The 27,849-nt window shown below is 37.6% G+C and overlaps 1 protein-coding gene across 4 annotated transcripts in view; it reads right to left on the reverse strand.

Moving 5' to 3' along the window:
* Nucleotides 1–27,849, reverse strand: part of HDAC4 (histone deacetylase 4) — a 278,408-nt gene that overhangs the window by 80,639 nt on the left and 169,920 nt on the right. For all 4 annotated transcript variants that reach the window (XM_087716586.1, XM_087716585.1, XM_087716587.1 and 1 more), the window contains exons 15-17: nucleotides 26,887–27,007; nucleotides 17,665–17,711; nucleotides 1,413–1,520 (exon numbers count right to left, since the gene is read on the reverse strand). In XM_087716586.1, coding sequence (XP_087572712.1) covers nucleotides 1,413–1,520; nucleotides 17,665–17,711; nucleotides 26,887–27,007 — 276 coding nt within the window. The remainder of the gene's footprint in view (nucleotides 1–1,412; nucleotides 1,521–17,664; nucleotides 17,712–26,886; nucleotides 27,008–27,849) is intronic.

A 27,849-nucleotide genomic window follows, 5' to 3' on the forward strand; every position in this document is an offset into this window, starting at 1 on the left:
ATGGAGATTTTACAGTATCCTTCCCCTGCCAGGCCCACCAAGCCACACCCACCAAGCCATGCCCACAGAACCAGTAGCAAAAAAAAAAAAAATTGAATCCCACCACTGACAGACATATGTATGTATATGTGTTTATGAATCTATGTACATGTGTGGTGGGAAGGAATCGGCACTCTATGATATCATGCTGGCAACATGACCACAGAAATGTAAGGATGAAGGCAGGGGAAGAAATGGGATCTATTGTTAATCAATTATCCACCTTCATTGTGATGCTCCTCCTTTGGGGCCCAAGCTAACTGGCAGAACTAGATCGTTAGGCTCTTATGAAATGTCAAAAGTGTTAGAGCCGACCTCACACCGGAGGGGAAATATATTCCACAGAGCAGGAGCAACGGCAGAGAAGGACCTTCTCCGAACCTCGTTAGGCACAATATTTGGGCGATAGGGCGCAGAGCATGCCTCCTCTCCCAGCATGGATGGGACAGGCAAATACCAGTGAAATGAGATGGTCCCTCAAGTAGCCTGGACCCATGCCAGAAAGGGCTTTATAAGTGAATAGCAACATCTTGAACTGCACCCGGAAGCAGACTGGCAGCCATGCAACTTGCGGAGCAGTGGTATTACATGGGCTATTCTTCGGGTCCCAGGAACTGCCTGTGCTGCTGCACTCTGCACCAGCTGTAGCTTCCATGTTGAACATATTACAATGACTAGGGCCTGAATGACTGAACTATACAGATCTATAATAATCAGTGATAACTACACTGGCTGATGTGGTCAAAAGCTTGCCCACATGTAGGTTAAATACAATACATTTTCCTATATTCTAGATAGTATTGATTTAGAAACATTGGAATCTTTGACAAGCCTCCTCATGAATGAAAACTGGCAGGATGTAAGAAATAGATTTCAAGAAAAGATGGGATATGCATGTAAATCTCAGTTGGGAAGAGGTCTCTTTAGAATAATGAAATCTATATAAATTTTGCAGTGAATCTTGGCAAGTAATGCAGCTTATGGAACCCTGTATTCCATCTATAACAATAGCTGCATTGTCTAATATTTTTTTCAAAAGTAGTCCAGCCCTGAGATTAAGGAGCAGAAGGAAGATGTGTTATATGTGTTATAAAAGACTGGAGTGAATAAATAAATAAGATAAAATAAAATTTCCTCATTAATAAAATGAGAGAGATTTTAGTATTCCTAACTATAATTGCATTATAAAAAACTTTTAGTAGTATTGTTTTCAAATTTCACAATTCCTGAATTTCTGCCCTTTCTATATTCTTATAAACTCTAAATTTGGAAATATTGTAAAAGATGTTTGCTATATGGTGTGAAAACAAAAGTAACCCAGTTATTCTCACATGTAAAAATGAAATCCAAAATATTATCAATACCAGACCAACCTTAAGTTCTCCTGTAGCTACTTTAAATACAAGCTCTATGACACAGCCAACAGCAAGACGAGCAGCACTGAATGAATGCACTTCATTCCAAATTGTATCATTGTCCACCTGAATAAAGATGGATTCAGAAATATTGTAAAGATACTGTTGTAAATTCTGAAACAATTTAGTCTACACAGAGCACTGCATGCTGACTACTGGAACTGTTAAATCATAACTTAAGTGTTATAATTATAAATGCAATTAATGATAAATACCAAAAGTGAATTATTTCCCAAGCCAAAATTGGTAACACCGCCATCACAAATTGATATACTTTTACTTTTATTTGAAAAGATATTTAGCTACATATAAATTGCTTATACACTTTAAGTGGAGTTCTTTAAGTGGTTATCCTCATGCATTCATTTGGGACATATTCAGATGTAAGATTTTTGATAAGAAGCATATCTTGTCTATATGATATCATACATATTCTAAAACATAGCTCCCAATATTTCACTTTCATTTCTGATGTCAAAATTAAACTGCTAAACATAGACAAACGGCTCCAACCAGGTGGCAGTCCTGCATATATTAGTAGGAGAAGTTCCTTTGGAAGAAGAGCCCCTTGATTATGAGTATTTGGCTAACTGGCTATAGAATATGTTTACTAATATAAGTAATTTAGAAAGTTCCTAGGAATTATCTTGCTTTTTCAGGACCTGGTAACAACAACAAAAATTTGATGCATAAAGACCAATTGTCCTATGCACGCATAACAACATCATTAGACATTAAGGGTGCAAAGGAGAGAAATTAGAAAAGAAAACTGGGACAATTTAAGAAAATTGGGGAAATTGGCTTCTAAATTATTTTAGCACTCCCATTTTCTATATCATTTATTTTTCTTAGAACTAAGGTGGATCTTATATCTTACAACTAGAGCAAATAAAGCTATTATTTTTTGTACTTTAAAAGATTAATGGACATCCTCAAACATAGCTTTATCTTGTGGATAAGAGATGACAAGACAGTTATCTATGTAAAAAACATTGCTTAATACAAAATAAAGACAAATAAAACATGAAAAGCATTTGGAATCAGGATTTCTGAGTTCTGCATATACATTTTGGTGTTTTCTCCTGCCAATAGTAATAGCACTTAGACTTATATACCTCTTCATAGTGCTTTACAGCCCTCTCTAAATGGTTTACAGTGTCAGCCTATTGCCCCCAACAACCTGGGTCTTCATTTTACTGACCTTGGAAGGATGGAAGGCTAAGTCAACCTTGAGCTGGTGAGGCTCGAACTGCTGGCAGCTGGCAGTCAGCAGAAGTAGCCTGCAGTACTGCATTCTCATCTCTAAGGCACCATGGCTGAATACTGATTTAATTGGCATTTTTGGTAGGTCTTCAGTGGGCTATGTTTTTAGACTATAGTGCGGTGGAAGATAATTATATCCCAATCTCTCAATGAATTTGTTTCTATGTAATTTCATATACTGAGGAATTCAACTGTTCATTTTCTCTTATTTTAGAAAATGGAGAGATATTTGCTGCAGCAACGCTGGGATAGTTTCCAAAATAATATTTGTATCACTAAGATTATTTAAAATTGTTGCCAAGAAAACTAAAGCAACTTAAAAATTATTATGGTAAAAGTTAAGTGAGAATATTTTATTTAATTTTGAAACTTTGTAGATAATGATGACACAAAATTGGGAAGTTTAGACAGCACCCAAAATGACAAAAATTAAATTGAAATCAAATCTAGATAGACAAAGCTTGGAGAATAAGATGTGTTTTTACTGGAAAAAATGTAAAAGAGAAAAATATATGGACACATGCAAGTCCAGGAATTTATGACTTGGAAGCACAACATTGAAGAAAGACTTGGGCCTAATCACCGACACTAAACTGAACATAAACCAGCAATGTGAGATAACTAAAAGGACTGCATTAGAAGAAGCATTGTATTAAAAACATACAGTCCTTATTTTCCTGTATTCTGTGCTAAAGGCGCCACATCAATATGTCTGCTTATTATATTGACAGGTTACAACAGTTTAAGGGGATGACATCAAGGATAATTATAGGAACTAAAGGACATGCGCTGTAAGGATGACATGAAGGAAATTGGAATGTTTAATCTGGTGAAAAGAAATCTGACAGGAGGCAAGATATCAGTATTCGAATATTAATGAGTTTAAGTATAACTCTTGACCACTGACCATTTATTTCAATACTAGAAGTATCTATGAAACACACTGATAATAAAAGTTTATTTGGTCAAACTCATAATGAAGTATAAAAACTTTCCCGATATCTCTGAAAGAAACATGTTTACAATCAGGCTCCAGCCTGTCAAATAGAGACGTGACAAGTACAAATATTCATACATACAATGTTGATACATACTATGTTTTATAGAGATAGGTGAAAGAAAGTATTCCACTCTGTGAGATGCATTCTTTTGTGTGAGTGGAAAAGTGAGACAAACTATGATTAATATGTTCATCAAGCTTATCAAGTGTGCAGTGGCTAGTGTTGCACATGACCTTCATAAGAGGAATAGGGAAATATGTACAGCATGTACTTGAACTGCAATGCATCTAATAAAATAGCTGTAGAATATTAGTAGCATTGAATGTTGTACAAGTGTACGTTCATTAAAATTTTATTCCTAACAAAGAGGTATCCATAAATAATGAGATTGCCAGCTATGTGCTTCATAATCTGGGACCAGGAAAACCTGTTAAGTATTAAGGCAGAAGTCACAGCGTGCAAAGGGAGACAGAGTTAACATTGCACTTGATGCTATATGCACGAAAAAGTATTACATTGGGCAAAAATGGAACTGATTTGTAAAACCAGATGTTGAATGGGATCAGTTCTGACTTGGGACAGAAAGCTGTATTCTAGATGGTGTCTGAGAGCCATTAAAAATCAAAATTACTGTATTTTTTGGACTATAAGATGCACTATTTTTCCTCATAAAAGAGGCTGAAAATCTGGGTGTGTCTTATATATCGAATACAGCATTTTTTTGCATGCAGTATTTTTGACAAAAACAGGCCTGTTTTCATGAAAAACAGGCTGTTTTTGCTCGTTTGTGGCCCCCCCACACCCCCAGGGGCACTCTGCAAGCCCCCCCCCAAGGCTATTCATGCCTTTTATTTGTTAAAAAACGGGCCCGTTTTCATGAAAAACGGGCTGTTTTGGGGAGCTTTGCATAGTGCAAAAACTTTTCCCCCCTTTTGGAAAGCTCTTTAACTGTTTGATGAGAATTACATTGATCAAGTGCTGTGCCAGCAGGAACAAAGTTAGGTGCTGTAGATTTTCAGCTATTTCCTTCTCCAGCACATGGATAAATACACCTGGAAACATTTACCTATCTACCTACTCTCTCTCTCTCCCTACTTACCTACTGTATTTCTCTCTCTCTCTCTTTCTATTTCTCTCTCTCTATCCCTCTACCTACCTACCTACCTATCTACCTACACACACTCTCTCTCGTCCTACCTACCTACTCTCTCTCTCTCTCTCTCTCTCTCTCTCTCTCTCTCTCTCTCTCTCTCTCTCTCTCTCTCTCTCTCTCTCTCTCTCTCTCTAGCTAGCTACCTTTTTTAAAATTTTGCCTCTTCAAAACCTTGGTGCGTCTTATACTCTGGTGCGTCATATACTTCGAAAAATACGATATCTTTTCTGATTATTATCTATTTCCCCATTTATTTAAAAAAAATTACCCATGCGAATTCCAGACTAACTGCAGAATGACAGGTTTTATAGTTGTAAGCGATAATAAACAGCATTCACACGCATGAAATAATTTACATTCACATTGGAAGAATCAGATTGGGTAATTCTTAAATGGAGTAGATAAATTTTCCAATGTTCTGAAAACTGAAAATATCTCATTTAAGAGTGAGGCTTCATCTTCAGATGCTACTTAATGTGGTGGTCAAAGCAGAGCTTTGCTGAAGGGGCGGGAGCTGAACAGAATAACAGAGTTGGAAGGGACCTTCAAGGTCTTCTAATCCAACCCCTTGCACAAGCAGGAGACCCTATACCATTTCAGACAAATGGCTATCTAATCTCTTCTTAAAATCCTCCAGTGATGGAGTACCTAGAATTTCTGAAAGCAAACCATTCCACTAGTTGTTTCACTACCAGGAAATTTCTCCTTATTTTAGGTTGGTTCTCGCCTTGATTAGTTTCCATCCATTGCTTCTTGTCCTGCCTTCTAGTGTTTTGAAACTAGATTGATGGGAGGAAGAGCTACATGTCATGGCGATACTGCAGCTTTCCGGTTATTCTGGATTAGCCGTTGAACCCGGATCATCTGTATGGTCCAATCTGGACCCAAGCCGTCCCGAAGAGACGGTGAGAGGAAGCGGAACATCCGGGGGATCCAGAGAAACTCACAAAGTCTCTGGAGACCTGGGAAAAAACCCTTTTGCCGACGATCAAGAGCCAGCCCCTGGGCTGCTGAAGCTGCTGACAGCTCCGTAAAGCAAGAGCAGGAGAGAGAAGCATGTCGTTTTGGTGAGACTTTTTCTAACATTTTTTAATTGCAAAGAGAATACACTAAATTTGGAGACTTAAGGCAAAATAGAGAATAACCAGAGACTCAGCGGCGGTTTTAAGCATGGTTAATTGAAACCGTCCCCCCCCCCTTTTTATTACCGGAAGGCAGGCTGGACTTTTGCTACAATTTAAAATGGATTCATTGTTGGAGCCTTCTCTTTATTTCTAACTTCTTGATTTTTGGAAGTGAATTGAATACTTATTCTTTCTCCCCCCCCCCCCCCTTTCCTTATTATTTTTTAGTCCTTGGGATTTTTCCTTTGAATATTCCCTTCTAAAGGCAGAGTTGTAAGAGACTTGAGATTGGATATAATTTAACATTGCCACCTAGCGGATTTTGAAACAAAGTTGCCAATTCTTACTGCTGGAATTGTTTAGAGAGAAACTTTTTCATTCAAGGTTAAAACCTGATAAGAGGCAAGAACACAGTTATGAGAAAGAGACGAATGAGAAATGTAAAGAAAAGATAAACATGTAAAGATTTAGAAAAAGACTATATGACACTGGAAAAAGAGCTACAGAAATCTCCACAAAAGACCTGGCCTACCAGTGGAATTTTAAAAACACTAGAGGAATCCTTGTCTCTTCCCCTTCTAGAAGTTATAAATGAAGTAATGGTTGAAAGTAAAATATCTAATTCATGGTTAGAAGCACATATCACATTGCTACCTAAAGAGGAGGCAGAACTTACACAAATTAAGAACTATAGACCAATCTCCTTGCTAAACTCAGACTATAAGTTATTTGCATCTATACTGGCAGAGAGACTTAAAAAATATCTAAATGGGTTTATCCACCCAGATCAAAATGGTTTTTTACCGGAGGAAGGAGGAGCCAATGTCGCGATGTCACAACGTGCGGTCTCGATATTCCGAGATCGCCATTGACACTTTTGCCGCTGGACGGTCCATTGAGACCTAAACCATCCCGTAGAGACGGTGATAAGGAAGACGAAGCCTTGCTAGTCTCAGGGACATCGCAAAGTCCCTGATCCACCCAAGGGAAGCGCTTCAAGCTGGCGGTAAACAGGCAGCCCCCAGGCTGATGAAGTCGGGACAGCTCCGGAAGGAAGGAAGTGAAAAGAAAAAGTGAGTCCATCTGGTGAGGTATTTTTTCTATTTTGCGAAAGACTGCCCCAATTATTTTTAAAAAAAAGCCAAATTAGATCCTTAAGCAAAAGAATTGAGCGGCAAAATTAACTCATATTGGATTGCTTTGGAAAGCTTTTTTTTCTTTGTAACTATTCTTTGTGGATTGAAGTGCTTGCAACGTTTCTTATTTCTCCTCTTAAAGTGAACGGATTTTTTTTTCCTTCTGCTTTTTCTTGCTTTATTCTTGATTTCTGGATTAAAACCTTCCTTCTTATTTTAACAATTCTTCCTATTACTTGTTATTAAAAGAAATCTAAAAAACTTTGTTTCCTATAAGCCAGAGATAAATATTATAAAGTGAAAAGTAGCAACACTGCCACTTGGAGGACAGAGGCTGGAGTTTTTGAAACAACGTATCACTTCTCTTTCCTTCTTCGATTTCACTGACGTTGTAGCTGAAGTGTTTGCAACTTGTTTACAGAAACTGATAAAGAGCCAAAGGCATGAATTGTTTTCACAGGTGCCTTTGAGAACTATTTTGGCAGGGGAAAGAAAGTGGGGGGAACAGAACCCTTCTCCTTTGAAGAGCATAAAATAACGTGTTCAAGTCAACCTAAAATAAAAAAAAATAAAAGAGGCCTGGAAGGCTAGAGTGGTAATGGCTATTAGTTTTTTTCTTTTTTCTTTCTTTCTTTTTTCTTTTTTGGAAACATGGATCAATATTCAGATGTGGAAACCTTAAAATTCTGAAATATCTTGGCTGGAATTCAAAATTTATTGGAAGGATATGGGAGAATTGAGAAGAAGTTGGAAAGACTAGTCTTCCTCACAGCAAAAGATGGAGTTGGAGCCCCAAAAATTAAAGGGGAGAATGAAGATATAGAAGATAAAGACAAATTTATTAGTGGAGTAAATGTGGTTGAAAGTGGAAAGAAGTGAATATAGAAAAGGGAATTCGATGAATTGGAGCTCTATTTCAATTTCCAAGATACAAAAGAAAAAAAATGGTAATGATGATGACTTAAGAAGAGATTTTTTTTCAGAAGCAAGATTGACAACCAAAGACAAGCTAATTTTAGTAGCAGCTGGAGGGCAACGAGATTACCTGAGAGATCCTTCAAGCAACAAAGTGCGGAGAGAAGTCTATAAAAACCTTATAAAGGAGACAAAAAGAAGACTGACACCACAACTGGCAAAAGAGATAAGACTGTTTTGTTACTGGAAAGATACAGGTTGACAATGAAAGTTGATAATAAAAAATTAGTTGATTTTAGTGATCAATAAGTAGGAATTTAGTAACTCTTAGATTGTTTTAGATTGTTATTAAATGTTTATTCATTAACAAATAATTAACTATAATAACAATAATGAAATGATAATGGATACAGCTTAGTGATATACACATGTACTGGCAAACTAGTAAAAGCAATTTGAATATAAATGGCAAATTGTGACTTAGGAAAAAGACTTATAAATTTTATTAACAATTTTTTATTTAGATCCTGTCGTAAAGGTGTAAGTTTTTTTTCCTTTTGGGGGGGGTCTGACGAGAGGAGATAGGGCATAAATAGCAAATGATTTTTAGCCAATTATAATAACAACAAGGAAACATCAATGGACATAGTTTAATAATATATACATGCTATGGTATTGGCAAAAGTAACTTGGATATAAATTCTAAACAGTGAGTTGGGGGAAAAGGGGGGGGAAGGTTTAGAAACTTTATTAATTGACTTTTACTTAAAAGATGTCATAAAGGTGTAATGTTATTGGAGGATTTTTTGAAATAGCTAATGAATGCCATTATGTGGTTGTGTCTTTAATTATGAATGATTTGAGGTAAAAGCAATTATAAAAGCATAATTGTAGTCAAATGAGAATTGTGGTACATTGATAGTAAGATGTACAAAGATTTTTGATTTAAAGTGTATAATCTAATATGAACTATAAGTAATGACTGTGGAAGAAATGCACGAAAATTATCTGTAACCGATCGACACACTTTCTACAAGATGTAATGAAGGATGATTCTATTTTTGTGTTTTTGTTCAATTAAAATAAAATAAAAACTTTTCAAAAAAAAATTTTTTTTTTTTTACCAAAGAGACAAATTAAGGATAACATAAGAATAATTTTGGACACCTTGGAATACTATGAGGCTCATTCTGAAAAGCAAATGGCCTTGATGTTTCTTGATGCACAGAAGGCTTTTGATAATGTGAACTGGCAATTTATGATACAACAAATGGAACAAATGAACTTTGGTAAGAATTTTATTCAAATGGTATTACAAATGGTATATCACAAGCAAACAGCTAAGATAATGATAAATGGAGAATTGACAGATCTTATTGAAATAAAGAGAGGTATGAGACAAGGCTGCCCATTATCACTGCTACTTTTTGTCTTAAAGTTAGAAGTTTTAAATAGAAGGACCAGAGAAGAGGAAGAAATAAAAGGAATGACTATTAAAAAAGAAGAATATAAGTTGCAAGCATTTGCAGATGATTTAGTTTTCATTCTCGAGGAGCCACTTGAATCTGCACCTAAATTGATAGAAAGACTTGAGGAGTATGGAAAAGTAGCAGGCTTGAAAATAAATAAAGATAAAACAAAGATCTTGACAAAAAACATACCATCAAAACAAAAAAAAGAATTGGCGGAAATCTTGGAGATGCAAGTTACGAACAAGGTCAAATATTTGAGGATTTCTTTAACAGCTAGATGTAGTACTCTCAAATAGGATAACTATCTTAGATTGAAGCAACAAATTGCAACGGACTTGGGAAAATCTACAATTATCAATGATTGGGAGAATCTCAACAATTAAAATGAACATTTTACCTAGAATCTCGTAGTTGCTCCAGACAATCCCTACTAGATTGGGGAAAGACTATTTTGAAGATCTAAATAAAATGGTGTTGAAATTTATATGGCAGGGGGAAAAAGCAAGAATAAAACTTAAAGTATTGCAAGATGCTAAAACAAGAGGAGGGCCAGGCTTACCCGACTGGGAGCTATATTACCAGGCAACAAGTCTGATGTGGATTAAGGAATGGATAATGTTAGGAAATGTTAGGCTTTTGAACTTAGAGGGTCATGACTTGCTGCTGGGATGGCATGCATTCTTATGGTATAAGGGAACCAAAGCACATGGTTACTTTAGAAGACATTATATAAGAAAGGCTTTGTTATTAAACTGGGAGAAGGTTAAGAAATTACATTATTTAAAAATTCCAGTCTGGATATCAACCATTGAAGCCTTTTCATATTCAATAATATATAAAAAGGAACAGTTAGATATGCGGAACTATTTAATATAGAGGGTGAACTTAAATCCATTCAAGACTTGAAACAGGAAGGAATTGAAATTAATTGGTATTTATATGTGCAAATATATTCTAGATACAACGAAGATTGAAAAATGGAGGGTTTGTATGATAAAATGACTGAATTAGATAAAATTTTAACAGGTACTGATGAAAAAGTAATTAAAAAACTTTACGGCTACCTATTAGAGGTGAAGCTACAGGAAGAATAAGTTAAAGAAACCATGTTAGCTTGGGGAAAAAAATTTGGGCATGGGATTGACCTAGAAAAATGGCAAAAACTGTGGTCTCAAAACTATAAAATGACAATGTCAACTGCATATAAAGAGAATTTGTATACGATGTGGCACTTATCCCCAACGAGAATAGCAAGAATGTCTAAGAACAAATCAGAAAAATGCTGGAAATGTCATCAGACGCCGGGCTCATACTACCACATATGGTGGACTTATACTGAAGCTAAAAGATATTGGACTAAAATCCACATGTGGTTGGAGAAAATGATACATAAACACATAGACTTAAAACCAAAACTTTTTTTAATGGGAATCATACCAGAAACATACAATAAAGACTTGAAATATTTGATTGTAAATGTCTTAACAGCTGCTAGAATTGTATTTGCAAAAAATTGGAAAAATGAGAAAATACCAACACAGGAGGAAACTATTTGGAAAATAATGGAATGGGCTGAAATGAGTAAACTTACATTTGAAATTAGAGAACAAGAGGATGAGCAATTTTATAAGGTATGGGATTTGTTTTACCAATGATTAGCCAAAAAAACTTGGAAATGAAATTGTTTATTTATGTGCTACCAGAAAGTTATAGTCATTGCTATTAAATTTTTTTGCTATGAAATAGAGTGCTTGATCATATGATATATAAAGGACAATTTAAAGTATAAGAGTGGGATGATTTGAACGTTATGTATAATTGTAAGTAGTGATCATGTTATACTGGAAATATTTTTATGGACTAATTTATTTATTTTATTTATTTTATTATCAAAATTTATATGCCACCCAATCCCGAAGGACTCCGGGCGGCTTACAAAAAAAAGAGAGAAAAAAAGAGGAAAAAAAAGACAGTTTAAAATCACAACACCATGTACATTCATTCTAATCGGGGCTGGACCTCAACAATGAGGTCAACAGCCCCACGCCTGCCGGAACAGCCAAGTTTTTACAGCTTTCCTGAAGTCCATGAGAGTGGGTATGGTCCGGATCTCTGGGGGTAGCTGATTCCAAAGAGTCGGAGCAGCCACAGAGAAGGCTCTCCTCCGGGGGCCCGCCAGCCGACACTGTCTGGCTGACAGCATCTGAAGGAGACCCAATCTGTGGGATCTTACTGGCCGCTGGGAGGTATGTGGCAGTAGGCGGTCACGAAGGTACGCTGGCCCTAAGCCATGTAGGGCTTTAAAGATAATAACCAACACCTTGAATTGCATCCAGAGACCAATTTGTAGCCAGTGCAGCTCGTGGAGGACAGGTGTAACGTGAGTGTACCTTGGTGCACCCAATATCCCTCGTGCGGCCGCATTCTGGACTAGCTGCAGTCTCTGAATGCTTTTCAAGGGTAGCCCTAATGATGATGTAATGAATAATTGATACATACATGAATTGAAATATTCAATAATTACTTGGATTAACAATGGAAAACTATTTTTGGAGTTGAATATGTCACACTATAAGTATTGTATACTCTATTGATGATTAATATTAATGGTAACCTGAACACATAATGCTCAATGATAGTGATGTATTTAGTTATGTTTGATGGATAACCAGTGATCTTATTTCTAATTGTAAAAACTGATACACAAAAGCTTGTAACCAAACAACATGCTTGAAGAAATTGAGGAAAGTTTTTTGTACATGTTGTTTTGTTTTTGTTTGTATTAAAAATAAAAATAATTAAAAAAAAATAGATTGACCACCTCTTTTTTGTGGCAGTCCCTCAAATATTGGAACACTCTTATCATGTTACTCCTGGCCATTCTTTTCAGTACAGTATTTTTTTTTTTTTTTGGTGATTTTATTAATATTTGTAGGCCGCCCTTTTCCCTGAGGGGACTCAGGGCGGCTCACATAAAATCGGGGAGGGGGAATACAGACGTTAAACATAGAGACATATAATAAAATAGCAAACAACATACATTCATCATTCGGGAGGGGCAACTATCCTTGTCCCCAGGCCTGACGGGCTAGCCAGTTCTTCAAGGCTGTGCGGAAGGCTTGGACGGTGGAGAGGGTACGAATCTCCACGGGGAGCTCGTTCCAAAGGGTCGGGGCTACTACTGAGAAGGCCCTCCTCCTTGTAGACCACACATACCCAATTCCTGCAACTGTTCTTCATGTTTTAGCCTCCAGAGCATCTTTGTTGCTCTTTTCTGCACTCTTTCCAGAGTCTCAACATTTTTTTAATATTGTGGCAACGAATACTGGATGCAATATTCCAAGTGTGGTCTCATCAAGCCATTATAAAGCGATACTAAAACTTAATGTGATCTTGATTCTGTTCCTCTGTTAATGCAGCTTAGGACTGCAATACACTGCTGGTTTATATTTAAGTGATTGTCCAATAGGACTCCAGGATCCCTTTTCCTCTGATTATCTTTTCCAGGATCTTCCTAGATACTGATGTCAGGCTGATTGATCTGTAATTTTCTGGATCAATTTCCCCTCCTTTTTTTGAAGATGGGAACTCTGTGATTACTTTTCCAGTTGTCTGGTAATTCCCTCGTGCACCAGGATCTTGGTCAAGATATGGTTCCAATTGTTCTGAGATCATGACTGCCAGCTGCTTGAGAATTCCGGGATGTAATCCATCAGGTCCTAATGATTCGAATTTGTCTAATCTCTTACTATTTTCTTGCCTGTTTTATTTTCTAGTCTGTCTTTTAAGGTTCTGTTTTTGGTAGGTCAGGCTATTTTTTCTTTTTTATTTATTTTTTTATTTTTAATTTAAAACAAATACAACATCCTTCTTTACATGCTATAGAAAGTGTATCAGTTGGTTACAAAAAGACTTTTGTGCATCTCTTCCACAGTCAACAAACATAATTCATATTAACTTAAGTATTTTAACTCAAATATTTATACATGTTACCATCATCATCTCTCCATTTTCATTTGACCATAATTGTTTAAGCATCCATCATAAAATATACCAAAATTTAATACATAGCCACATACTTTCAATTACTATTTCTAAAATCCTCCACTAACACTAAATTCTTATGTCCTATTCTAGCTAAACATCCATAATATTGAATAATAAAGTTTTCTAATTCTCCTTTCCAAATCACTGTTTAAAGTTTACATCCAGTTTCCTTATGTTATACCCATATCTATATATATGTTGTTATTCTTATCCCTCCTTTATTTGACTATATCCTGTATCATAACATTTCCCCCCTAATAATCAAAACTTTGATTGTATCTAATTTAGTTCTATTATACAATTGTATCACAGCGTTCTATTATTATTAGTAGTAGTAGTATTAGTATTAGTATTAGTATTATTATTATACAATTGTATCACAGCGGCCAGTTGTTTAGCCAGATTTGGCATTGGTTACTAGTCAGGCCCCACCCAGGGGCCTAGGACGTCGTAACGTATTTTCGTAATATGCGTGCAGATCCAAGCAGTGCGGCTTTTTGCATTTGACTGATGGTGATTTTGTCAATTTTTAACTGTTTTAAATGTAATTCCAGTGCTTTTGGAATTATCACTGCTGGTTTGTGCCATAGTAGTTGAATTTCGATTTTTAAGTCCTGGTATCTTGCGATTTTTTCATGTTCCTTCTCGGCGACCCTGCTATCACCTGGTATTGTGATGTCTATGATTGTGACCTTATTTTTCTCAACCAGTGTGATGTCTGGTGTATTATGCGCCAGTATTTTGTTGGTTTGTATACGGAAATCCCACAAGATCTTGACCATCTGATTTTCGGTGATTTTTTTTCAGGCTGGTTCCCACCAGTTTGTTGCTGTTTTAATATTATAATTTTTGCACAAATTCCAATGGATCATTTGTGCTACTGAATTGTGCCGCAATTTATAATCAGTCTGCGCGATTTTTTTACAACAGCTGAGTATGTGATCAACAGTTTCATCAGCTTCTTTGCAAAGTCTGCATTTGGCATCATCAGAGGATTTTTCGATTTTGGCCTTAATGGCATTTGTGCGGATAGCTTGTTCTTGCGCAGCCAGGATTAGTGACTCTGTTTCTTTCTTTAATGTACCTGTTGTTAACCATAACCAAGTTTGTTCACTGTCCACTTTATCTTTTATTTTTTCCAGAAATTGTCATGCAGTGCTTTGTTCTGCCAACTCTCCATTCTTGATTTTATCACATCTATTCTGTATTCTTGTTTCGTCTGTTGGGCCTTCAGTAGATTTTTGTTCTTTACTTCGATTAATAGATGTTCTTGACTTTCTTTTAAATAATCAGCCAGTGCATGTTTTTCTTCTTCAACTGTTTGCTTCACTTTATTATTATTATTATTGTTGTTGTTGTTGTACAATTGTATCACAGCGGCCAGTTGTTTCGCCGGATTTGGCATTGGTTACTAGTCGGGCCCCACCCAGGGGCCTAGGACGTCGTAACGTATTTTCGTAATATGCGTGCAGATCCAAGCAGTGCGGCTTTTTGCATTTGACTGATGGTGATTTTGTCAATTTTTAACTGTTTTAAATGTAATTCCAGTGCTTTTGGAATAGCACCCAGTGTGCCAATTACCACTGGAATTATCACTGCTGGTTTGTGCCATAGTCATTGAATTTCAATTTTTAAGTCCTGGTATTTTGCGATATTATTATTATTATTATTATTATTATTATTATTATTATTAATCCTTATGTATAATCCAAAGGGATTGCTAATCTTCCTTACATGGGTGCCATTCAATATTTATATCCAATTATACTGATCATAACACTACACATTGTATACATTAGTAACATTATCAGTTATTTATTTAAGCTATATCTATTATCAATAAATTTCACTAAGTTTAACTAGTTTTAAATTATATTCTTCCATCTATCAACCTGTATCTTTCCAATAGCAAAACAGTCTCATATCTTCTGCCATTTGTGGTGCCAGTCCTCTAATCACCTTCTTGGTCAGCTTTGTATAGACTTCTCTTAGCAACTCCTTGCTTATAAGATCTCTCATATAATCTTGATGCCCTCTTTCTGTTCCCTTATTCAGCTTATCTTTGATTGTCAGCAGTGTTATTAATGCTTTTGCTAATAGAATTTCTCTCTTTAAATCCATAGATTCTTTAGTTTCTTCTTCTTCTGTATCTTGCCCTCTGGAATAGATTTCCTCTCCATTTAATTCCTCTTTCAGTATTCCATTCTTTCCATTTTCAGAGACAAACCAATCACCATAAATATCACCAGGTTTAATCTCTTTATATTCATTTTCCACTTTGATTTTTTGAGTTTCAACCACCCTGTTTTGCATTTGATAGACATCCTCAATTTCATCATCATATTTTATTGTTATGTGCTCTAAGTATTCCAGTTTTTTCTCTATTCTTTCATATGTATTTGATAATTTCTGTATTTCTGAAAGTATCTTTTGCAAACTTGAGACTTCTATTTTCTTTTGAAATTGTGACATTCTAACAAACACAGCTGCTCTAGCTTGGAAGGTTAATAAAATTAAAGCATAGATTCACAAATAACATTGTTTTCACTTTTCTCTGATTAGAAATATACTTCAAAGGGACATCTGTATGCTTCCCTTCTTATCACTGTCTGTAACCAAGCAGTAAAACCTTGTATTGTCAAGTCAAAACAATCCATAGAGAAAAAGTGTTCCATTTTCAATACACAAAACTCCAATCAACAAATCCTCCCAGCCTCCGAGCAGCGTTAATACTGTTGAAAATCTAATTTCCTTTTGTAACTTTTTTGTATTTCAAGTTAGAAAAAAGAGTCCAATCTTTAAATGAATTAGAAAAATACATACAGCAATGAAAGAGGAAAACTTTAGTCCATAGGTTACAGAGAACAACAAAAGAAAAAATAGAAGAAAACTTAATCCACCCGTTTCAAAAGGCTTACATAAATTCCATCCATGAAAATAGCATTTAAAAAGTAAGATAACCACTGTCCAAAACCATTCCAGATTTAATCCTGCTGCTTGATTCTTCTATTCTCCAATTTAGATTAATTTTAAGTTTTTATAGGCAGTCTCTTTTTAAAACAGTAAAAGTTCCTCACCAGCTGGAAACACTTTTTCTTTCTGTATCCTTCCGTTTTGGAGTCACCCCGACTTTGTAAGCCTTGGCTGGATTTTTTGTCGCCGGCTTGAAGAACTTCTCTTGCTTCTTTCAGGGATTTTGCGATATCCCTGAGGTCAGCAAGACATATTCTTACTGTTCCCCGTCTCTTCGGGACGGTTTAGGTCTGATTGGACCACCCAGAGACAAAAGTATTGGCTAAGGTCTCAGAGCATTGAGACCGCACAACCATCTCGTCGTGACGTTGGCTCCTTCCCCCCGGGCTATTTTTTTCTTTTTGTGTGAAGAGTCAAAGAATGAAATGTGCTTTCTCTCTAATGCCCATCAGTTTCTTGGCATCTCCTCCTATTAGTGGACAAATAGTTTCCTTGACTTTTTCTTGTTTTTTCCAACTTGAAAGAAACCTGTTTTATTGTTTTTGACATTTGTTGCAAGTCTTAGTTCATTCTGAGTCAAAATCTATTTTGAGGCCTGAACAATTTATGTAATTTGTAATTACTATGTTGATGTTGCTTTTAATATTTGAGATAAATTATATAAGTAGCGTGACTCTTAAATGTAAGAATCAAGAGAGAAGCCAAAGTACCAGATAAATATTTAAAAACAAAGTGCATGGAGTCTCTTCACACTGATAATTACAATAAAGCTTTTTTATTGGGGAAAAAAATGAAAATTTCAAAACAGCATGTTGATATGAAATAATATGAAACAATACTTGGAACAAAATCATATGCTTCCTCTGATATGAACAAGTCTTTGTGCCATTGGGAGCCCCAGTAGAGATGGAAATATTTCAGTTATCAATAATATTTATTTATTGAATAAGCAAAATTACTGCACATAGTATTTTTCCCAAATTTATAGAACTTTGGGGTTCTACACATATGAATTCTATAGTATAGTTCTATAATAAAAATGAGAATTGTATATTTAGTCAGTTTAATCAACATGTTTAATCAAGACTTGCTGCATTACTTGATCAAATAAGAAAAAAATGCTTACCCCAATGCCACCACATGGAAGCCTGACAAACAGTGATGTCAGAGAGCCTGGAGGAATCAGAGTAGAGTAAAATATTGTTAAAATTATAAAATACATGTGATTTGTCATCAAAACTAATAGTATAGACCTATCCATTCCTACAGTAATATTAGATGCTGAATGTGACACTGATTATCTCAGTCTCTAAACTTGACTCAGCTGCATCCTTTCTGGAGCAAGACTACAGAGAATTTGGATTGGGTCTTTAATGCCAAGCACCAAAAGTAGAGACAGAAACAGGTTTTATTTAAACTCTTAAGAAAAGATTGAGGGTTTTTTAAATATTTGATATTGATATTTTAAAATCAACTTGCTCATTTATCTACAATCTTCTCCTCATGAATAAATCAGCTTAAAAACTCAGTTGGCCAATTGATATGGTTAACAATATCATATTCCTAAGGAAAAGGATATAAAATATTGCATGAAGAAGCATCCCACCTGCAGGATTGGTACAAAAGGAAACAATCCCTTTTGAATATTCCTTCAGTGACAAGTGGCAAGGGCTTAGATGCTGGACTTTCAGTGAGATGCAAGGAATGTTAGGGGAAACTTCTCTAGGTGGTGTTGGAGCCATTCTATAAGTACTGTGAAGTAAATGTGATAAGTAAAGATTTGCTCTCAAAAGTGCCAATTTAAACATCTTTCTGTTATTCCTGTAAACTTCAGTAATATTGGGATCATCCCACTACCAGATTATCTAATTTAAGCATAATATTTTCTTCAATAAAGGAAGAAAATACTCTCCCAAATGTTGTATCCTGTAATTAGATGGAGGAAGTACACTAGTAACACTAGTTTAGGAGAATTGGTTCTCTTTAATTAGGTATGCCATCAACTTTATTTATTCCTATTTAGAACAGGAATTAGCAGATAGGAAAATAATTCAGTAGGTAAATTCTTTTTTAAAAATATTTATATATGTATTTTATTTATTTACAAACATACAAAATACACACAGACAAAACTTAGACGTACACTACATTTACACAATACAGTACGAGCAGGAACTTCCTGTTCTTTCTAATAGCAATTACCAATTCTCCTTATGTTATTAATGCATTTCACCATTTTTAACCCTCTTATTTTACTCATGTATCTGCTATATTAGGTGATTAGTACATTTAAACTCTCTTGATTGCTAATTCTGTTAATTCTCCTTAACTACTATCTTTGGGTTTTATTGACTTCCTTCATTGATCCTTGTTTCTTTCCTCCATCTACCTATACCATTTATCCCATATCTGGTAATATTCTGCTTCTTCTTTTTCCTGGATTTTTTTGTTAACTTGTCCATTTCGGCACAGTCCATAACCTTTCTTATTATTTCATCTTCGCTTGGTATTAATTTATTTTTCCATTTTTGAGAGAAGGCAATCCTCACCACTGTAATTATGTGTAAAATTAAATACTGGATTTCTTTTTTATATTTCACAGTCATTATTGCCAATAGAAAAACTTCTGGTTTCCAATCTATTTTGACTCCTGTTATTGCCTCTAGCCAATTTTTAACCCTTTTCCAATATTTTTTAGCCTCCTCACAAGTCCACCATAAGTGGTAATATGTTCCGTGTATTGATTCACATTTCCAACATTTTGGGGAGATATTTACTGTGATTTTTGCTAACCTTACTGGTGCCAAGTGCCATCTATAAACATTTTGTACTGGTTTTCCTTGTATGCAACTAATAGTGTTATTTTTAAATTTGTCCCTCCAAATTTTCCCATTTGTCTAATTCAATATTATAGCCAAAATTCTGTGCCCATTTTACCATTTGTTCTTTCACGATTTCGTCTTCCATTTTATACTTCAAGAGAAATTGATATATTCTCCCTATCATCTTTCTTTCTGGGCTTTGGATTATTTTATCCAATTCGTGTGGTTCCATTTCGATACCATATAATTTAGTATCATTATTGTGTTTACAAGTAGGTTAGCCAGTCAACTTTCATTTTTTCTCTGCCAATTCTTCAATTGTATTTAAATTTCCCTGTTCGTTAATTAAGTCTCTGTATCTTAACATTTTATTCATATCTGTAAAATTTGGGTGCATCGTCCTTTCTGTCGGGGATAGCCAATTCGGGATATTCACAGTGGTTTTTTTAAAATTTTGAGCCAGTTTTGTAATAACACATTTCTAATTAGATGTTTTTGAAAGTATTTGTGTGTTTTATTTTTATCATCCCATAGGAATGTATGACAACCAGCTTGCAGATCATGGTCTTCTCAAGATTCTTTTATTCTTTAATTCGATCCAATCCTTCACCCATGTAGTTGTTACTGCTAATGCATATAACTCCCAATTTGGTAGTGCTGGGCCTCCTTTCTCCTTGCTAGCTTGCATTGACTTTAGTTTAATCCTCACTTTTCATCCTTGCCAAATGAACCTATTAGTTATTTTGTTTAGTTCCCGAAAGAAAGCTTTACCAGGATTGATAGGTGCAGCTTGCAACAAAAATAAAATTCTTGGTAAAACATTCATTTTAACAGTGGCTATACGTCCCCTTAGTGATAGCTGAATATTTTTCCAGCTTTCTAAATCTTTCTTTATTTCTGCCACTAGTTTATTATAATTGTCGTCTTTAATTGTAGAACATTTTGCTGACACCCAGATCCTCAAGTATTTCACTTTTTTAGTTATTCGCATTTTAGTTACTAATTCCAATTCCTCTTCTTGCTTTTTTGTCATATTCTTAGTTATCATTTTTGTTTTACTTTTATTAATTTTTAATCCTGCCACTTTGCCATATTCTTCTAATTTTTGAATTAACTTCAGACTGGATTCTAGTGGGTCCTCTAAAACAAATACTAAGTCATCGGCATAGGCTTGGGTCTTATATTCTTTGTTTTTAATCCTTTTATTCCCTGGTCCTTCCTAATTTCATTTAATAAAATTTCCAGAGTTAGTATAAACAGCAAAGGAGAGAGGGGGCATCCCTGTCTAACTCCCTTTTTTATTTCGATCTTCTCTGTTAGTTCTCCGTTCATCAGAACTTTTGCCGTCTGGGTGTTATAAAGCTTTTCTTGAGAGACCGCCTACTGCCAATTACCTCCACTAGACCTATTAGATCGCATAGATTAGGCCTCCTCCGAATTCCATCAACGAGCCAATGTCATCTGGCAACTACCCGGAGGAGAGCCTTCTCGGTGGCTGCTCCGACCCTCTGGAACGAACTCCCCGTGGAGATTCATACCCTCACCACCCTCCAGACCTTCCGCACTGCCCTTAAAATCTGGCTGTCCCAGCAGGCCTGGGGCTAAAGACCCTAACCCCACCCGAATGCTTTGATTGTTGTGTTCTCTTTTAACAATGTATTGTTTTATGTTCATAACTTGTTTTGTCCTTCCCTTCCCCTAACTTGTGAGCCGCCCTGAGTCCCCTCAGGGAAAAGGGCGGCATACAAATAAATAAACTATAAACTATAAACTATTCTATCATTTTTGTAAATTTTTCTCCGAATTCCATCCTATCTGTGTTATTATAAATTTCCAAATTATGTCCAAAAACCAGTACCAATTGCCTTTTGGGATGCACCTCATAGTATTCTATTATGTCTAGGATGACTCTCATATTATTTTTAATGTGTCTGTGGGGTAAAAATCTGTTTTGGCCTGGGTGTATTCGTTCATAAATTCCCTAACACCATATAACAGTGGCTAGATGACAGAAATGACTGAAGACTCAAGATGTGTCATTTTGGAGAATATTTACATAGTCAAGATTAGTTGTTTTCAGCATTTCATAACCACCTATCAACCATAAGGTTGGATGATGATCACCTGATGAGGCCCTGGGGCAGGACATCACATTAACATGGTGATGGGCATGGGATGTTACAAGAGCTAGAAGGCAGGCCGTTATAGGAGAAGATGCCCCAAATGTGTAGTATCAGTAGCATGATTCAACTCCAAGCTCACTCTCAGCCATTGGACAGAATATCCTTGGGAGCCCGAAGGTTTGCCAGATCAGGCATTTTGTGGAGAGGTAGACCTTCTCTCCCACCTGGAATGGCCATTGCGGAGCTCGGTGTTTATCTGCCTGTTTCGTATAGGTCTGTCTGGCTTTAGCTAGCGCTTTTTTGACATTCTCCCAGGTTGCTTTCAGCATTGACATCCAATCAGAAATTTCATTCCTAGGCTCCCTGTCTTTTAAGAGTTCGGTCATGGGTTTGGTAATCTTCACGAAGGACAGGGTGAATTGCCTGTTGAAGTTCATGAACCCTAGGAAGCTTTGAAGCTGGTCTGCGAGTGCGAGGGGTTTTTCCAGTACCTGGCGAACCAGGAGTATGTGGTCATCCATGGTCTCAATGTAGATGGGGATAATGTCCAGGTAGACGAGGACCCCCTTGTAGAGGTGCTCATGCAGCATCTTGTTTATTAACTGCATGAACACTGCTGTGGCTCCCTGCAGTCCAAAAGGCTTTTATTGCTAATCAGAACCACTCAGAGATTCAGTTTGGGATGTCCCGGTAAGAGGTTTCCTGGGCAATTTACTTGTCCAAGCTTGTTCTGAAAATATGCAATTACAGCCACTCTGGTAAAGAAGGTAGCCTCCCAATGACCCTCCTAAATTTGTGAATGTGTTATTTGATGGGAGCACATCAAAGAGCACATCTCTTTGCTTTAGGTTGCTGAGTTCATCTTCCACATACCGGTCCTCCTTCGCCTCCTCAAATCTGGCCTCCAGCAGTCATAGGAAGTAATCTACGTCTTGCAGTTGGGGGGCTCACCTCTTGTGAAGGCTGCTAGCCATTCCCTTGCTTCTCCCTCTAGTCCATCTGTGATGGTATTCACCATGGCTCTGGGGGATGGGTAGAGGTATCCATAGCATTCTAGGTGGATCTCAGCTGAGTCAAGGAATAGAGCTAGCTAATCTGAGTCCCCATCAAACTTTCCCCTGAGCCGAGGCAGTTCGTTGAGCACTGCTCCTCCCACCTTTGTATTCTTGCACTTGGTGTGTCTGGCCATCTTCCTCAGCTCAAGTTCGGAGGGAGGGATGGGGTTGTCTGCCCTGAGCAGCCTATCTGCTGCTTGGGAGAGGCACTGACTGCTGTTTTGGGCTCCTTCTTCTCCTAATGGGTGGAGGAGGGGGTCTGCATCTCCTCCCTTCAAAAGGATCGGATGTCCCTCCCCTCTCTTTTGGGTGGCATGACAGCCCCTCATCACAAAGGATGGCCCAGTCAAATTCCTCCCTCAGTTGCTCTATTGCACTCCCCAGAGGTTCCATTAGGGGCTTTGGGAGCCTGGCTTGTTCCCAGTCCCACATCCAGTCCACTCTTGCCAGCTCACTCAGTGCCCTTCCCTTTTTCTGGGCATTGGGGTAAGGGAAGTCAACCTGAGCTGCTTTAGAGATTAACTTCTACCACTAGTCATCCCTTCTTGCTTCGATCACTGGAGTAGGCATCTCAGCTTTGATGTCTGGAGCAGGCTGCACTCCGGCTGAAATCAGGCTCTCTTCGGATAGCCCACCCTCTGCCATGGTTGCCTGAGTTTCCCTCCAGGAACCCCCGATATCGGGGAGTGATTGGAGAGTTCAGGATTCAAGAAACCCAGTAATCTTGATAGATTTTAAAAGGAGATCTGACTGCCAGTTTCTGAAATATGCCCTAATTAACTTACGAGCCTCGAGCCAAGTTTAAAAAGAAATAAAGTCATTTATTAGGAACAACATTTGGCAATACCCAACATGGAGTCAGATCTGATCTCACTTAAATATGGCTGAACTTTACCCCCATTTCTCCCCTCCCCTATGTTTAGGGTTTGGCACAAACTAAGACCCCAAGGCAGGGAATGGGCAGTAGACATCCAAGAATCCCTCTTGACCTTTAGGGGCCTTGCTTTTCAGGTATTTGGTTGTGAGATCGTTTCTGAAGATGAGCTCATGGGATCAGTTGGGATTGCTGCTTGTGCACTAGCCTCCTTGCTACATAGCAACCTCCTTACCTGAGCTGCTGTAGGCCATCTCAGGGTTGATGGTGGGGTTCCCCAAACTTATGGTCTTGGGAGACTTGAACCTACCATCCCTGGGTTGGGCCTCGTAAGCGGCCCAGAAGTTCATAGTCAGCATGTTGGCCATAGGCCTACCCTAGATCATCCTGGATTCAACTCAGGACAGTGATCACAAACCACATATGATCTAGTCAAAGCAAGTGCAACATGATCGGATGGGGAATCTAATGTTATATCCCACCATGGTGGGATCACGCCCTTGTTGTCCTTGAGATTCTATTATGCAGGAAGCTGGACCATTCGAGTAGTTTGTTTGTTTGTTTGTTTGTTTATTTATTTATAGGCCGCCCTTTTCCCTGAGGGGACTCAGGGCGGCTTACAATCAAAAAGGAAGGGGAGTGTGGGACAATACGAAAATGGGAAGTTTCTTGAGTAGTCTGTCCCCAGCAACTGATGGACCTAGGTGAGAAGTTATTTTTTTTTTTTTACCATAACCACATAGACTACTTTTCTTGTCCTGCATGTGGAGTGGAGAACAGAGCTGAAAAGCAAGTTAATGAAGGGATGTGAAGGGGGTAGGGGTGTGTGAGGAACCTCTCTGTGTGAGTGTGTAAGAGAGAGAGAGAGAGAGAGGTGGTGTGCTCTCTCTGTCTCACACACACACAAGTTTGATCTTTCTCTCTCTCTCTCTCTCTCTCTCTCTCTCTTCCTTCCTTCCTTCCTTCCTTCCTTCCTTCCTTCCTTCCTTCCTTCCTTCCTTCCTTCCTTCCACTGTGAGGTTTTGCATGGAGGAGCAGATTGCTTCCTGCAGAGTTGGCCTCAACACCCCCTTCTGATGGCAAACAGAAGAGGCCTTTGAAATCCTCTCTTTTCTGCCATAAAATTCTGGGCTCTGGCAGAATTTCCTGCACAGTTCCCAGGGAGGGAAAAGGGGTGAGAGAGAAATGGGGAACAAATGAAAAGGACACCCGGACTTGCAGTGGTTTGTTTTGTTTGCATGCTGTGTCTCCTGAGAGACCTCATAGAGAAGCAGTTCTGCCAGGAGGGTGCAGAGCCCCCATGAGGCCAGAGTAGCACAGCCAGCTGTTTGTCAGCCAGCCAGTAGCAAGGCCAGCAAGCAGGGCAGGTGAAGGCCATGGCGCTAGGAGAACTTGGTTCGTGGTGGGATGGAGAGGGTGGGTCCGGTGGGCTTGCTGCCTCCTGCATCTAAAAAATAATAAGACCTCCCCAAAAATAAGGCCAAGCCCTTATTTTGGGGGTCAAAAGAAAATAAGACCTGTCTTATTTTCAAGGAAACATGGTAGACACAACACGGTAGTTTTCTCATGAGAACCAGCGGTGTTAGCGCCAGAGGCGGCATTGGCAGCATGTAAGCATGGCCGAGCACCAGTGGTGATGGCGGCATGGAAGCCCTCGCCAAGTAGTGATGTCACAGAAAAGCCACTACCCCGCAAATATCAGCACGAGGGCTGACAATTGTAGTGCGAGATGAGTAGTGCAAGATCTTGTGCTACTGATCTCGTGTGATCTATAGCATTATAGTACCGCATGAACTGTAGGGCATCAGTGCTTGTGTGCTGCTGAGGAGGGCGTCTAGGGGTCGAACAGATTGCAATGGGGTGGGGGGTGAAAATGGGAAGCTGCCACGGGCAATGGACAGACAGCAGTGGGCAGGGGCTTCCCATTTTGACCTATCTCCACTGCCATTGCCTCTGCTTCTGGACTCCAGCCTAAAACAAAATGGATAGTTTGGCTGCCACCTTACCATGTCCCAGCACCGTTTCACTCCACTGCAGTACCCAGCTGTGCACAAGCACTGATGCTCTGCTACCCCCCAGGCTTTGGTGTTCACCCTCCCAGCCTTGTCTGGCCCATCACAGGTGTCCTTTGATATGAGCAATGTCGAGTGGGCCATGCCCACCTAGTCATGCTCACCCTGCCACACCCATCTGGCCCTTTGAGGGTGACCATAATGCTGATCCAGCCTTCAATGAAATTGAGTTTGACACTCTTGACTTAAAGGAACAGAACCAAAAATTTGTAGATCAGATAATTTCTTAAGGGAAGTGTGTTGACTTCTAGGTATAAAAATTAAAAACGTGACTGAGAGGCTCATTAATAGAAAAGAAGTGATAGAGGGGATTGAAGTTGCAAGAATTTTGGGAGGGAGTAACCATGTTATATGAGAAGTTAATACAATAAAGATTCAAGCAACAGAACATAAATAAACCAGTGTCTTAGACTTTAAAAGAGCTGATTTTGACAAACTCAGAAGAAAGCTTGGGAAGGATACCATGGATAAAGATCTTAAAGGGGAACTCAACTCAAGAAACTTGGGAAACTCAATACAATTATAAAAGCCCAGTCCAGCTCAATACTAAAAGTCATTTGATGTGACATACAACTCTTGTTTTAATAGGCTGAGGGGTAATTAGTCCATGAATCCTAAATATGAATAATTAACATACATTTCATGCTTTTAAGATCATAATACTAATAGGATTGTGCTTGGCTAATTAATACTTGGTTAATCTTTGCAGTCTTTTAAAATATTTTTAATCCAATCTTTATTGCTTTTATAAATAACTCAAGTCAGCAAACATACCTAATACTCCTTATCTAACAACATGAAATTCAATGGTGAAAAAAGTAAGGTTCTACATTTAGGCAAGAAAAACAAAATGCACAGGTATAGTATATGTGGTACATCGCTCAATAGTAGTAACTGTGAGAGGGATATTGGAGTCCTAATGGACATTCATTTAAATATGAGCCAGCAGTGTGCAGCAGCTGCCAAAAAAGCCAACAAAGGTCTAGGCTGTATAAACAGAGGGATAGAATCAAGATAATGTAAAGTGTTAATAACACTTTATAATGCCTTGGTAAGGCCACACCTGGAATAATGCATTCAGTTTTGGTCACCTCAATATAAAAAGATGTTGAGACTCTAGAAAGAGTGCAGAGAAGAGCAACATAGTTGATTAGAAGACTGGAGGCTATCGGAGAAAAATAAATCTGCATACTGTTTGCATTATTTTCAATGAAGTGTACCATGTATAAATAAAATGTTCCCGAAAGGAAAAATAAATTACAAAAAGCATGCCTTTATGGGAAAGCTTGTCAAGTACAAAAGCATATAAAATCTGGATTCCTAGATTAAGTGAGCTTTATATCTATAGATACCCAAATCAAAATGAACAACTGGAAAGCAGGTAACATTACATTTTCTGTACCTAACAATTTCTTGCTGTCCAATTTCTGTCTGTTCAAAGGGTTGGTACCATAAATCAGCGTGTGTGCTTCTGAATGCACAGTCTGTAATTCTTCTAGAGTTGCTTTTCTTCCACGGATACACTACAGGAGAAAAGGAAGCAGTGAAATTCCATTTCCCTTGACGAAAAAGCAGCATCCCAAATAGGAAAAAATATAAATAAAGGTCTACACAAATGCCACTGACCAAAGAGATTACATTAGAAATGCAATGACTTCACAAAACTTCTCTATTTTAATTCTGAAATTTTGAACAATTGTATGCAAAATAAAGAATTTTAGGATGCTTGCTGTTTCAGAGACAGAAAAACAAGAATATTCTTACCACAAATTTTTGTTCTAGGAACCTCATGGAGTGAGGTGGACATTTTTTGACTTAAGAGAAGTCAAAATAATACTTCCTTCTGGTACTTATAAGGCAAGACCACCTCTGTCAGGAGGAGGAAATGCCCATATTGCCCACATCAGAATGAACAAATGGCTATTAATCTCCATGCCTTCCTAACCCCTTCTAGAGGTTTCTAGAAGAGAAATTATAGAAAATGTACATTTTTTTCCAAAATTTCTAAAAAAGACATAATAGAAAAATTAAGGGTGGAAGAACACGATCGGGGACTTTAATCCCAGAATTTCTAAAGAATCTTCTGGACAAAAGCTGTAAGAAGAAAATGCATGGTCAGCTTTATGATATTTGCTGAATGCATAAATGGAAGACACCTTACAGATGTCTAGATTCCCACTCTCCATATGTGAATGAATGAAAGCTATTTCCTATCACCTAATATACCAAGGAAAAACAATCTTTAATCCAAATGAAAGACCAGGTATACCACCTGTGATGGTTTCATACAGTTGCTTTCAGACAGAAATTGGCAGCAATATTTATGCAAATTGTATTATCTGAAATAAACTGCACCAAGAGTACA

Source organism: Thamnophis sirtalis, unplaced genomic scaffold (assembly GCF_051295495.1).
Source record: "Thamnophis sirtalis isolate CommonGarterSnake01/CBP01778 unplaced genomic scaffold, rThaSir2_p1.2 scaffold_5, whole genome shotgun sequence".
NCBI classification, from domain to species: Eukaryota; Metazoa; Chordata; class Lepidosauria; order Squamata; family Natricidae; genus Thamnophis; species Thamnophis sirtalis.